The sequence below is a fragment of the Pygocentrus nattereri genome, chromosome 29 (assembly GCF_015220715.1).
Source record: "Pygocentrus nattereri isolate fPygNat1 chromosome 29, fPygNat1.pri, whole genome shotgun sequence".
In the NCBI taxonomy this organism is placed as follows: Eukaryota; Metazoa; Chordata; class Actinopteri; order Characiformes; family Serrasalmidae; genus Pygocentrus; species Pygocentrus nattereri.
The window spans coordinates 11,968,518-11,982,326 of NC_051239.1; the positions used below are offsets into that span (position 1 = coordinate 11,968,518).

The 13,809-nt window shown below is 42.7% G+C and overlaps 1 protein-coding gene across 2 annotated transcripts in view; it reads right to left on the bottom strand.

Annotated features, from left to right (window-relative positions):
* Nucleotides 1-5,028: 5,028 nt before the first annotated feature.
* pcsk5b (proprotein convertase subtilisin/kexin type 5b) overlaps nucleotides 5,029-13,809 on the bottom strand; it is a 73,734-nt gene continuing 64,953 nt past the window's right edge. Inside the window, exons 34-37 of one of the 2 annotated variants that reach the window (XM_037536050.1) lie at nucleotides 11,974-12,191; nucleotides 11,276-11,376; nucleotides 6,725-6,914; nucleotides 5,029-5,646 (exon numbers count right to left, since the gene is read on the bottom strand). In XM_037536050.1, coding sequence (XP_037391947.1) covers nucleotides 5,222-5,646; nucleotides 6,725-6,914; nucleotides 11,276-11,376; nucleotides 11,974-12,191 — 934 coding nt within the window. In that variant the 3' untranslated portion in view covers nucleotides 5,029-5,221. Of the gene's footprint in view, nucleotides 5,647-6,724; nucleotides 6,915-11,275; nucleotides 11,377-11,973; nucleotides 12,192-13,809 lie in introns of those variants that run through there. The other variant, XM_037536051.1, reaches the window with a different exon arrangement.

A 13,809-nucleotide genomic window follows, 5' to 3' on the forward strand; every position in this document is an offset into this window, starting at 1 on the left:
ATGTTGTGTGCATGCCTACCGTATTTAGTACACTGGTACAACACGCTTGCCTTTGTATGTAAATAACTACAATTTCAGCACAGCTAGTATTCAAATGCTTGTGTATGTAGTGTGCTGTAAATGCGCTACAGTGCCTTAAACTTAAAAAGGAAAACACCATAGAAATAAATCAAACCCATCTTGGTCTTCCTTGAAGTTCAGAATATGCTCCAACTTCGACTACATTTTCCTCAGTTTTTTGGGGAACGCTCTGTCCACATTTAATGATACAAATCATGAAAATGGGGGCTGTTGAAGCCAATGTAACGCTCCTTAAGCCAGTAGCTGGTAAATAATTGTCTGTTCATTACTAATGTGATGAATAATGCATGTCCCAGCAAACATTCGGTCTATAATATGCTTATTTTCTTTTGATTCATATCAATATCCCAGTAATCAGACACTAGTTAGCTCACAATAAATACAGACTGACCCTCAAGTTCTCCAGTTAGCATACTAAGATATTAACATCCATTCAGTTCAGTCTAGTTATTACTTAAGTAAGTAGTAATGAGCAGCCTGCTAGCGAGGCCGATTAAGACTAATAAGAGCTATATAGTCTGTCCAGCTGTATGTACGATATCAGCTTGTTTCCCAGATATTCTGTCATTAAAGTTGCTAAAACTCAAATCTGTCTTTGTAACTTGCTTTCGCCTCAGTTGCTTTGGGGACTGCAAACATCTCCTGAATAAACTGAATATAATGAAGATCACTTTTTTTGTTGACTTTATTAGTTATACTTGCTGTGTGGGGTAGATTATCAAAACACAGTTGGATCTCTGCATTAAAATACTAGTATCTTACAGTTATGTTTTCAGACAGTTTTAAAAATAAATGGTCTTAAACACTGGAGTTAATGTAGAACTACTAATTCACCCTGAAGGTTGGCACGCAGACTGTTGGTCACCATAGCAACACAGACAACAATCTCTCCTAGGTATCAGCCAACGAAATGGCAAACAGAATGATTCAAGATGAGCGTCTATAATTTGGAGACGCACGCACAAGCACTCCAGCTGGTTTTCTGATACATTCAATCTGCAACGAGAAAATCAAACAATAAAAAGTTGTGAATCTGATGTCAGCTTCTTATTTTAACTGAATTTGGTAAATTCAAAAAAGAAGCTGGCATGTGAGAAATTGAGTTAAGCCAAAAGTCCAACATTGAGAGACATTTTACAACAAATTTCACTTCTGAGGAAAAGTTTCCTGCTGGAGATGTGAGAAAAGTGACTATAGCTGAGCTAAAGTTTAAAGCAGAACACAGTAAGTCTGTGTTTTCATTTACACACACACACACACATATATATATATATATATATATATATATATATATATATATAATATTTGTAGACTATACTAGTACATTAGCACATACTGAGACATGTTTACAGCCAAGATGGTAAAATGGACAAAACATTGTAGCTCTCTAGCTGGTCTGAAGGACAAAATGGCTCTTCTTAACATTTCAGTTTGCAACCCCTGGCCTAATCTGATCCAGTGTATTGGTATCAGGGCTAATCCAAACATGTTTTCAGTGGGAACCTTGAGGGCCTTTTAGGCCCTCAGAGGAGGCCTAATTTCAGTGAAATAATTATTTTATATTTCTTAATATGTAGTTCATTTTCACTCAATATGATCATCATGCTTGATGTATTTACACTGCAAGCGTTGTGGGTCTACTCTTATTGCGTTGTTAAGAATTGCTTGGAAACCAATTTGAATTCTCTAAATGACCTACAGAAAACTGCCCAATCAGTATTTTGTTCTCTGTGGTGTCAGAAGCTGAAGTCCCAACATGTCACATTAACTACTAACATAATGAGGAACTGACAGTGGAATCAACCAGTCACGTTATTATATACAGGGGTTGGGACATTTTGACAAATACGTGTCATTCTAGAGTGTAACTCTCTCTCAATTCCTTTTTTACTTGCCCTCATCCACTTTGACCAGAGCCAGTTTCTGAGGAGCCTGGCCTCTTCCTATTTCCCCCAGCATTAAAAAAAGGGACTGCAAAATGCCAGAGGGCACCCGCAAGCGAGTCCTCAGGGAATGGGGTGAATGGAGCTAAAAAAGTGAAAATGGTTTTTAATCACTTGCCCAGAACTTTCCTTTACTTTAGAAAGTAGAAGGATGTATTTCACTAAAATAGCAAAGACAATTTACCTGTACGTTTCTTTTCTCCCCCAGCAAATAGGTTACGGCTACTGAGTGTTGATTGGTTGGTGGGCAGAGAGGCTAATTGGCTGTTCTGTCGTGTTGACATCATGAACGTGCATGAGGCGCCACTCTTACAGAAATATAACAGCAGTTTTAAAATGTTTTATGCTGTTCCTGTATTCAGGAAAGGAATTTTTCCTTTATATTAAAATGTTTAAGCATTTATAAACTATGTTTTTGCTCAGATGAAATGTTGGAATCGCTCAGGAGCGCCCTCTAGCGTTTGAGAAAACCTGGAAGACATTAATTCTCCTCTCTACAGGTTGGCTACCATAGCCATGCAAACCTTTCAATGGAAAACTTTTTTTTTTTTAAAGAAGTTTGAGCATATCATGCACAATGTGTGTGAGTAACTGCTTTGTCTGGCTATAAACTTTGTGTGGAACCACTGAAATACCTTTCTTCTTGTTAGCTCTGTAGCCTTTAGCATGCCTGCAAGCAGCTAGCTGAGGAAAGTGATGAAGTTGTATCAGCAGTCCTCTATAACAGGAAATTAATGCCCAGCAATATGAATGTTATGATTTTAAATTTGTTAAGCATTCTAATGTAGTTTATTGCTATAGCTTATAAACAGCTTTGCTTCCACACTGGTGTTCGCTTGATCCCTCGCCCCTCTGAGGGCTCATCTATCATCCTTCACTTCAGCTAATAAACTAATGGAACAGCCCTTAAGAGGGTGTTGGGTGTCCCTCTAAGGGGAAATGACCAGGCTGAGTGGAAACTGGTATTGAAATAAGCGGTAGGTTATCTGGAAGTCCTAGATATGCCGCTGACTGCGAGTACAGCTGATCGCCTGACCATGCTGTTCCAGTCAGTTGGTAGATACGTAAAACAGCAGTGGTGGCTCTGTGTCAGGCCTCTGTCCTGAAAGTGTCACTGTGAAACTACTGCATACAGAGTCAAGTAGATGCATGTTTCTGGCTTCTAATAAGAGACAATGTGTCTTTTAGAGGCTTTTTACCTAGTTTTGAAATTTATGGCCCAAACTGAAGGCTTAGCTTTAACAGACACCACTGAGTATATCCATTATGGATCTATTTGCATTAATATACTGCTATCTTTCATCCTTCAGCTAGCTATGAGTGTTGAATTCAGTTTCACTGAATGGCAAATGCAGGAGAAAGTAGTATCTTTAAAAACATGTGACCTTGATGGGGAAGTCCAAGTCTGGCCCAGGGAGTCAGAATCGGAGCAGATCTAGGCTTTTTTTTTTATCAGATCACTTATGTGTTGATGTGTTTGTTACTCAGTGATCCAGTGGATCCAACACATTATTGTTTTTTTTAATTAATACAGCCCTAACAACTTATGTAATACCAGATGCTCAAAATATCGCAGGTGGCCAGCGTAGCTGCTTTAGCAGCTGTAGCCAGTCAGCAGCCTGTCCATGTTGTCCACACACACACACACACACACACACACACACACACACACACACACACACACACTGCAGGCCATGTTGGAGGAGCACAGAGTGAAGGGACACAGCGCCTACACACTTTTAAACCCCCAGGTACACACCAACACCACATGTGTAGGGGGTGTTACAGTATGAAGTCACTGAAAATGTGTTATTTTATATGTTTATCACAGAAAACAAGCAAAGGCCAAGAAATCTGAGGTTATAATAATAAATCACATCATTTTTTTCTTTTGGTAAACATTGAAAATGGATCCCACAGACCCCAACACTACACACCCCAGGGAGAATAGCAGCTATCACAATAGCAGCTAATGGGAATCCCAAAAATAAACAAATAAACAAGGGCTAAACCCAACCTTTGTTTCTGGTACGCAGCATAATTACAGTACAGTCATAAAACTGACGTAAAGGTAAACATTATCTACAAGCTGTTGCACCTGAGGTGAACCACAGCTATGACCAAACTAAACACCTTAGACACTGTTTGATATTTAATATCAAATGATTATTCAAGATGTTATCGAGTCATGACTCTCCCTCACAGCAACCTGTTTTGCAAACTGTCTAGAAAAGTATAAACACTGTGTGCTCCAGCTTAATTAGAGGTCATTAAATGATCAAAAACACGTGATGAAAATCAGAAAACAAGCACCTTCTCACCACAAATGTAAGCTTACAGAAAAGGAGACGTTACTGAGGAGACGAGGGACATAAAATAATCCACTTGCATGAAAATAAGTGGGGAAAAAAAACAGGAGTTCCTAAAACTTTCAAGAGGTCAACAATGATTAAAGTGTCAGAGAAAATGGGACTCATAACAAAAACAGAAGACCTGGTAGACCAACAACACTGTCCCTATGAACAGGAACCTATAAACCTTATAAACAATACTTAAAGCTTTCATCTTTGGGAGAAAGCCAAGCTTCACTCCTGTCTCAGATCTGAAAAATCCAAGTGCTTCTGTCCATCCTTCCACTGTGAGAGGACAAGTCAATGCTATGAGTCTGAAAGGATGTGTAGCTGTCAAGAAGCCATTAGTGAGAAAAAGAAATAAACAAAAAAGGAATTGGACTTCTGAATGTATGGCAGTCTATGTACTGATGAGTCTACATTTGTAACTGAGAATACTTGGCGCATAAAAAAAGTTCATACAAAACCAACTTCTAAGACTGAACTGGAAGTGTCTCCTGAAAAGAATGGAAGGTGATATAAAAGGTAAAGAGTGGACACAATAAATACTTTCTTAAAACGGGAAAATATGAATAATGAATAACTTGCTACTGGAAGTCAATAATAAGATGAGGATGTTCAGGTGATTCTGAAAAAGGTCATTTTTAGTGCTGTTGTTGTTTGAAGCATCAATATTTTATTTTCCCAGTATATCAATACTTTTATTGACATTACTGATTACGTATTCATATTTATCTCATTGTTTCTTCATTTTTCTTAACACACTTCTAATAAATAATTTTCTGGCAGCCAGCAAAAGTGGAAAAGTGCTACTAAAGAGTCCCACATGCTTCAGTCCTACACACTTCATCTGAAGGCATAGATGGAGTCGTCATACTCCATCTCCACGTCGTCCTCTTCTTGATCTAAAAGGCCATACTTAAATTTCTTGTACACCACGCCATCCTGCCCCATGTACACGATCTCATCTTCACTGTCCTTGTCCTCCTCTTCATCATTGTCTCCATCGCAGTACTCTGACTGAATGCTGTCCCGCAGGGTGGCAGTGGTAAAGGAGGGCTCTTTGTCCACTTTGCTGTAGCCCTTTGATTTGTTAGATGGAAAGGAGGGCAGTTTGGGGCGCCAGTGCATGAAAAGGAGGACCACCACTCCTATGGCCAGCAGCAGGAATATGGCTACGACAGCAACGAGAGCGGGGTTACCTGCAGGGACCTGCTCTCTGGTGTGGAAGTCAAAGTTGATCCCGAGGATGCACCAGTCTAGAGAGAGAGCTGTGAGAGATGGTTACAGAGGTGCTGACCAGAAAGTGTTCTCCTTAAATGATGCTCTTCTCCAAAATGCTAATACAGTAAAACCATAAATGTTCTATCTGTAATTGTCGGAACAAAACTTTGTATCTCTATTTTTGTCATTTTTCGGTTATTGACATCATTTGAAAATGCCTGTTGTTTACATTGTATGTAAATCTCATAATGAATGAACCAAAAGAAACAGCCCAAAATGACTTGGACAAAGGTCTGGCTGCATTGATATGGGGTTTTCTTATGACAACAGCGATATGGGGTATATGTTCTCTGAACTGGCTTGAAGAATAAAGAACTGTGTATCTTAAGGGCTGTTTTGAAATCAATCAAACCATATAGTTGTACGCAAAAACATTCTCTGTGAAATGAATGTTTTCCCCCCCCCAAATAAAAATAAGTTAGCACATCCACTACAGAGAACATTTTTCTACAGATTTTACAGCATGATTTCTATGTATTTGCCGAGTTTAAATATAAAAACATGAAATGTGCAATAACTTTTTCACAGGCCACAGATTAAGCAAATAAACAGTAACTGTGCAGTAAAACATGCACAAGTGTTTTCTCTGTTTAAAAAAATCCACAAAACATATCATTTGACCAGTTTTTGCACATGATTGTATGGCTAAAAAAAATTTATTCACTTATCACAATTTATGATCTTAAAGGAATGTTTTGGCAAAAACATCAGCCAATCAGCTGCCAAGACATGTTTGGAGTCCAAATTTTGCTTCTTTAGTTTAGAACTGGAGCTGCAAGGCTAACACTGCTAACTAAAACAAGTCAATAGTCACCCAAATCTTTCCGGTATATATATCCCCAAAGCGTCTCTCAACTCGCTCAAAACACATCCATGTCTCCTTCAATAAGGGGTGCAGACTCAATGTGGTTTAGAGTACAGTATGACTAACTATGAACTATAAAAATGAACCTAAGAGCAAACCCCAGATAAGAGAACACAGGTGAATGTCAGAATCTTTGTGGGTTTTAAGAATGGTTGGAAAATGAGGCCCATGGTTTTTTAACACAGGACAGAAGATCTTACCATCGCCGCAGCTGCAGCACTCCCAGGGCACTGGCGAGGAGTCCATACGCTTGTTGTTTCCACAGCAGGACAAACATCTCCCATCCTCAGTGAGGCGCTCTAGAGCATGGCAGTTGGTGCAGTTGTAGGGCCCTGGGCCCGTACACTCAGTACAGGACGAGTGACATGGTACACACTCCACCTCTGGGCTCTGGGCCCAAGAAGAGGAATAAAATAAGAAAGCATATCACGTTAAAGGAATACTCCTCCAGTGCTTCTCAACCTAATTGGTCATACTATATCTCACCATTGAGGACCAGCAACTATAATTTCAGTGTGTTAATGAGCTCAGTAAATAAAAATTAATACAATTAAATAATAAACCTTCCAAAACACCAACCATCCCAAACCAATCACACTCAGAACACGGCGTGCCACATACAAAATACAAAACAAATGACAATGTGCAAAACAACAGTATCACACTGTTTTAAGAGGGAAACATTTAAGACTGCCTTGACGAAGTGCCTCAGGAGGGGCTGACCCGGTTTCTTCTCTCTGTCTTGGAGAAGAATCTTTCTAAAGGGAATGATGTTGCTACAATGCAGTTTTCCAGCCGTGAAATCTTGAACTCCACTTCGTAACACATTCCTGTTTAGGCCTCAGCTCAGGCATAACCATCTGGTGTTAAGTAGACTTCAGCTTCTCTGTGGTTGTACTGTACTTGACTTGTGTATCACTTTATTTTCTACTTGCCAGTTGTTTGCCACGATTAACATTTCTCAAAGTGTGTCTGTCACTAAAATCAAAGCAGTCCAGATGACAGGACACCAGTGACATGAAGGGAGTGGTGGCTCTGGATGTCCAGCATTTAATTGTAACTACTGCAACTGCTGTAGCCTAACCCTTTCCTGCAGTGAGAAGCAGGTTCTCTGTAGGGCACAGCAAGCACATTAATACAACAAGACATCAATGTCTGAGACATTGTCTTAGTAAAGTTCTGAGGTTAGGATTTGACCTAAAACACATTTTTAAAAACCATTTATGATAGAGGAGTACATGTTGGGTGTTGTGGGGCAAAATAGTCTCCAAAGAAAATGTATTTTTCAAATTCACCACTATATTAAAATGATCAACATCCATCCATCCATCCATCCATCCATCCATCATCTTCCGCTTCTCCGGGGTTCGGGTCGCGGGGGCAGCATCCTGAGCAATGAAGCCCAGACCTCCCTTTCCCCAGCCACTTCCACTAGCTCCCTGGGAGGGATTCCGAGGCGCTCCCAGGCCAGCTGGGCAATATAGTCACGCCAGCGTGTCCTGGGTCTTCCCCGGGGTCTCCTCCCCGGTGGACTTGCCTGTGACACCTCCCAAGGGAGGCGTCCAGGAGGCATCCTAACAAGATGCCCGAACCACCTCAACTGGCTCCTCTCGACGTGAAGAAGCAGCGGCTCTACTCCGAGTCCCTCTCGGATGACCGAACTTCTCACCCTATCTCTAAGGGAGAGTCCAGCCACCCTGCGGAGGAAACTCATTTCAGCCGCTTGTATTCGCGATCTCGTTCTTTCGGTCATTACCCAAAGCTCATGACCATAGGTGAGGGTGGGAACATAGATCGACCAGTAAATCGAGAGCCTTGCCTTATGGCTCAGCTCTTTCTTTACCACAACAGACCGGTAAAGAGCCCGCATCACTGCTGACCCAGCACCAATCCGCCTGTCAATCTCCCGCTCCCTTGTACCATCACTCGTGAACAAGACCCCGAGATACTTAAACTCCTCCACTTGAGGCAAGAGCTCATCCCCGACCCAGAGAGGGCTCTCCACCCTTTCCCGCGTGAGAACCATGGCCTCGGATTTGGAGGTACTGATCCTCATCCCGGCCGCTTCACACTCGGCTGCAAACCGATCCAGTGAAAGCTGAAGTTCACGGCCTGATGTCCCCAATAGGACCACATCATCTGCGAACAGCAGCGATGTGACCCTGAGGTCACCAAACCGGACACCCTCCATCCCCTGACTGCACCTAGAAATTCTATCCATAAAAATTATGAATAGAATCGGTGACAAAGGGCAGCCCTGACGGAGTCCAACTCTCACTGGGAAAAAGTCTGACTTACTGCCGGCCATGCGAACCAAGCTCCTGCTTTGTTTGTACAGGGCCTGAATGGCTCGTAGCAAAGAGCCATGTACCCCGTACTCCCGAAGCACCTCCCACAGAATACCCCGGGGAACACAGTCGAATGCCTTCTCCAAATCCACAAAGCACATGTGGACTGGTTGGGCAAACTCCCATGAACCCTCGAGAATCCTGGAGAGGGTAAAGAGTTGGTCCAGTGTTCCACGACCAGGGCGGAACCCGCACTGCTCCTCCTGGATCCGAGGTTCGACTATAAGCCGGACTCTCTTCTCCAGTACCCTTGCATAGACCTTACCAGGGAGGCTGAGGAGTGTGATTCCCCTGTAGTTGGAACACACCCTCCGGTCCCCCTTTTTAAAAAGAGGCACCACCACCCCAGTCTGCCAATCAAGTGGCACCACCCCCGATGTCCACGCAATGTTGAAAAGGCGTGTCAGCCAAGACAGCCCCACAACATCCAGAGCCTTGAGGAACTCGGGACGGATCTCATCCACCCCTGCAGCCCTGCCGCCAAGGAGCTTTTTAACTACCTTAGCGACTTCGGCCTCAGTAATGGACAAGCCTATTCCCGTGTCCCCAGACTCTGCCTCCTCACTGGAGAACGTGTCGGTGGGATTGAGAAGGTCCTCAAAGTATTCCTTCCACCGCCCAATGACGTCTTCAGTCGAAGTCAGCAGCACACCATCTCCACTATATACAGTGCTAGTGGCACACTGCTTTCCCCTTCTGAGTCGCCTGACGGTTTGCCAGAATCTTTTCGGAGCCGACTTAAAGTCACTTTCCAAGGCCTCACCGAACTCTTCCCACACCCGGGTTTTTGCCTTGGCAACGACTGAAGCCGCAGATCGCTTGGCCTGTCGATACCTGCCAGCTGCCTCTGGTGTCCTACAGGCCAACCATGTCCGGTAGGATTCCTTCTTCAGCTTGACGGCATCTCTCACCTGGGGTGTCCACCACCGGGTTCGAGGATTACCGCCCCGACAGGCACCAACTACCTTGCGACCACAGCTACAGTCAGCCGCTTCAACAATGGAGGAGCGGAACATGGCCCATTCTGAGTCAATGTCCCCCACCTCCCCCGATATCTGGTCAAAGTTCTGACGGAGGTGTGAGTTGAAGATCAATCTGACAGGTTCTTCTGCCAGACGTTCCCAGCAAACCCTCACTATACGTTTGGGTTTGCCTGGTCTGACTGGCATCTTCCCCCACCACCTGATCCAACTCACCACCAGGTGGTGATCAGTTGACAGCTCAGCTCCTCTCTTTACCCGAGTGTCCAGTACACATGGCCGCAAGTCCGCTGACACGACTACAAAGTCAATCATTGAACTGCGGCCTAGGGTGTCCTGGTGCCATGTGCACTTATGGACATCCTTGTGTTCAAACATGGTGTTCGTTATGGACAAACTGTGGTTTGCACAGAAGTCCAAAAACTGAACACCACTCGGGTTCAGATCAGAGAGGCCATTCCTCCCAATCACACCCCTCCAGGTCTTACTGTCATTGCCCACATGAGCGTTGAAGTCCCCCAGTAGGACAATCGAGTCTCCAGGAGGAGCACTTTCAAGCACCCCTTCCAAGGACTCTATGAAGGCTGGGTATTCTGAACTGCTGTTCGGTGCATAAGCACAGACAACAGTCAGGACCCGTTCCCCAACCCGAAGGCGTAGGGAAGCTACCCTCTCGTCCACCGGGGAAAACCCCAACATACAGGCGCCGAGTCGAGGGGCTATGAGAAAGCCCACACCTGCCCGCCGCCTCTCACCATGGGCAACTCCAGAAAAGAAAAAAGTCCAGCCCCTCTCAAGGAGATTGGACCCAGAGCCCAAGCTGTGTGTTGAGGTGAGCCCGACTATATCTAGTCGGTATCTCTCGACCTCGCGCACCAACTCGGGCTCCTTCCCCGCCAGTGAGGTAACGTTCCAAGTTCCAAAAGCCAGTTTCAGCAACCGAGGATCAGAACGCCAAGGCCCACGCCTTCGGACACTGCCCGATCCACAATGCACCGCACCCCTACTACTGCCCCTCCCATCGGTGGTGGGTCGATGGGAGAAAATGATCAACATTACATTAAAACAACCAGTAAACTACATATGTCTTGTTTTTTTTTTTTAATGTAAAATGATCAACATTACATTAAAAAACAAGACATATGTAGTTTACTGGTTGTTTTGGATAGTAAATAAAATGGCAATTTTTGCATGGTAGATATTGCGACCCCTGGTTCTCCTAGTTCAAATCATTACCACTCTAACTTCTCTGGATGAAACAATACTTATGTTTTATGACATCTGATAAGTTGAAACAAACGATGTAGAACCACATTTAAAAATAATAATCAAAAACCATCATTCCAGTGATTTGTATGTATTGAATTTTTCTTTTGTATCTGATGCATTACTGCAATGAGTACTAATATAAGAGCTGGGTTACCGTGGAGATGGCATACTGTCCACCAAGACACTGGGATGAACAAATTCCTCCAAAGTGTCGGAAGCCCTCGTAGCATGACGTACACTGCAGAGCGCCCGAACCTACAGATTAGATTAGAGGTCAGTACCTTCGAAATTCTAATCAGAAATCACTGCAACAAAAGTCCTCAAACATTTATGATACTTTGAGTTTATAAACTGTAGATTATTTCAGAGGACAGAGACAATCAAACATCACATTCAGAATGTCCTGACTATTTGAGCTGGATTAGTTGTATTAGAGTGACTGACTTATTTGGTGCCTTAGCTGAATAGTTGAGTAAGTAAACAAATGCTATGATGAGTTTGGGTACCCACATATTCAACCCCCCACCCCCCACCACCACCACCACCACCACATCCACCTCATGGTGTTCTCCCCCTAGTTTGTTTCAGGCCTGTAGGAAACACTAAACTTAATTTCATCAAATTACCTAATGAGACAGCTCAGATGTTCAAATCGGCATTGCATTACAGTGCCCTGCTCAATAACAATAACAATATGGAGCACTGGGGGAGCTCCAGGTTCAGCCACTTACAGGAGGCCATTCACACAATATTACATTATTACAAGATTAAGACTACACCAGATGCATACTCGATTAAAGTCACAGATCTTACTTAAATGACAGTACCTCCCCAGGTAATGCTGTGCCTTACTTTTGCAAGTTTTGCAGGAAGGGTGGCAGTGTTGGCACACTTTCTCCTGAGTGTTGGGGAAGTAGTTGGATGGGCACGTATGCAGACAAATCCCCTTCTGCGCTAACAGGAAATAGCCATCTCTGCAGCCTAGGCAGTGGCTGTTACCGCTGCCCGAGCATTCCGCACACGAGGGGTCACATACCTCACACGTTCCATTAGTAGTGTTGCCATAGAAACTGTAAAAGAAAAAGTGCACAGGCCACAATTGTGATTCATTTGCTTCACCGTTGTAGCTTTTCAGAATTTTTACTGAGAAAAAGAGGTCCTTTAATTAGTATTAAGAATTGCACACCAGAATTAAGAAGGGAGATGTTATCTGGTCCTTCAGAGAACCATTGTGGTACATGGTCACAAAATTCAAACATCAGGCGCAGGGGTGGGGAACCGAGGGCTGAAGTCCTGCACAGTTTGGTGACATACCTACTTAACCGCCAAGTTGTGCCAGGTGTGTTTGAGCAGGAAAACCACCAAACTGGGCAGGAATCCGGCCTTCCATTCAGTTTATGGACAAAGATGTTTACATTGCATCTTGTTCCTTTTCAATATAGAATTTTACCAAATGTACACACTTTAGAATGGTGTATACCTTACTATGCAGAGCTCAGAGACCACCCTTTCACTTATTTAAACTCCAGTCAAAGAAGTTATTCATTTTTCAACACCAGGAAAAAGATGTACTTTAGAAGCTGAAACATCTACTTATCATATTTTTCAATAATTAGCATGTCCAGTCTTTATTTTAGCCTTAATTCTATTCAGGAGACTTGCTTTCAGTTTCTCAAAGAAAACTGCAGGGATGTTTTTCCTCCAAAGTTCAGTCTTAGAAGTTGGTTGTATTTTATGCTTCTCACCATCCAAGTAATCAAACACATTCAGTGATGTTGATGTCTGGGTCCAGTTCCTGTGTCCAGTGTTTATTTCTGTTTCTCATCAATGGCTTGAAAGCTATATCCCCCTTTGCTTCACCCGTTCAGACCCATTGCATTGAGCGGTCTTCACACAGTAGAAAGACGGAGAGAAAGACTTGTGGATTTTTGGTTTTTCAGATCTGAAGCAAGATTTTATTTTCTCCTATTAATAATTTTCTCTTGTTGAATAGTTTATGAGCAATTGAATAATGAATAATTAATGAATAAAATGAATAATCTATTCATTCATTTTATTTATGAATTTATGAAGTCTTAAACTATTTTTCTCATTTGTTTTCATTTGACTTTTTATTCATCCTTGTGCAAGTGGATTATCTAATATCTTATTCTGGTGATACTTTATTTTGAGTGGTTCTTTTAGATGAAAAATACTCAATGGTCTCTCATGAAAACATATGAGGGTTAAGGTTAGGGTTAGGAGTAGGGCCAGGGTTAGGGTTTGGGCAAGGTTAGGTTTTGGAAGAAACATATTAACAAGACATCTACTTAATGTAAGTAATGTATGAACAGAACATCTACAAGATGTGTATGTAAATGCATTCAGAGGCTGGGGGGGCAAAGTTAGCCAGTTGTTCTGCTGACCATTGATAGCCAAGCTGCTCTTAAATGGCAAATGTGAAAGTGTGACCAGGTGGGGGGGTTGACACTACTGCTAATCTCCTCAGAAATATCTAGAGAAAAACGAATAACTTGTACTTAATATCCATTTTTGTCTGGCAAATATAAATAGATGAAGAACAGCCTCTGCCTTTCACAAAGAAATGTATGTATGAACTGAATAGTTTGTTTAGAGTCTCTATGACCCCAAAAAAAGTCACTTCGCATACTGAACTCAAATTACAGGAACGCCTCACCAACAGGAACT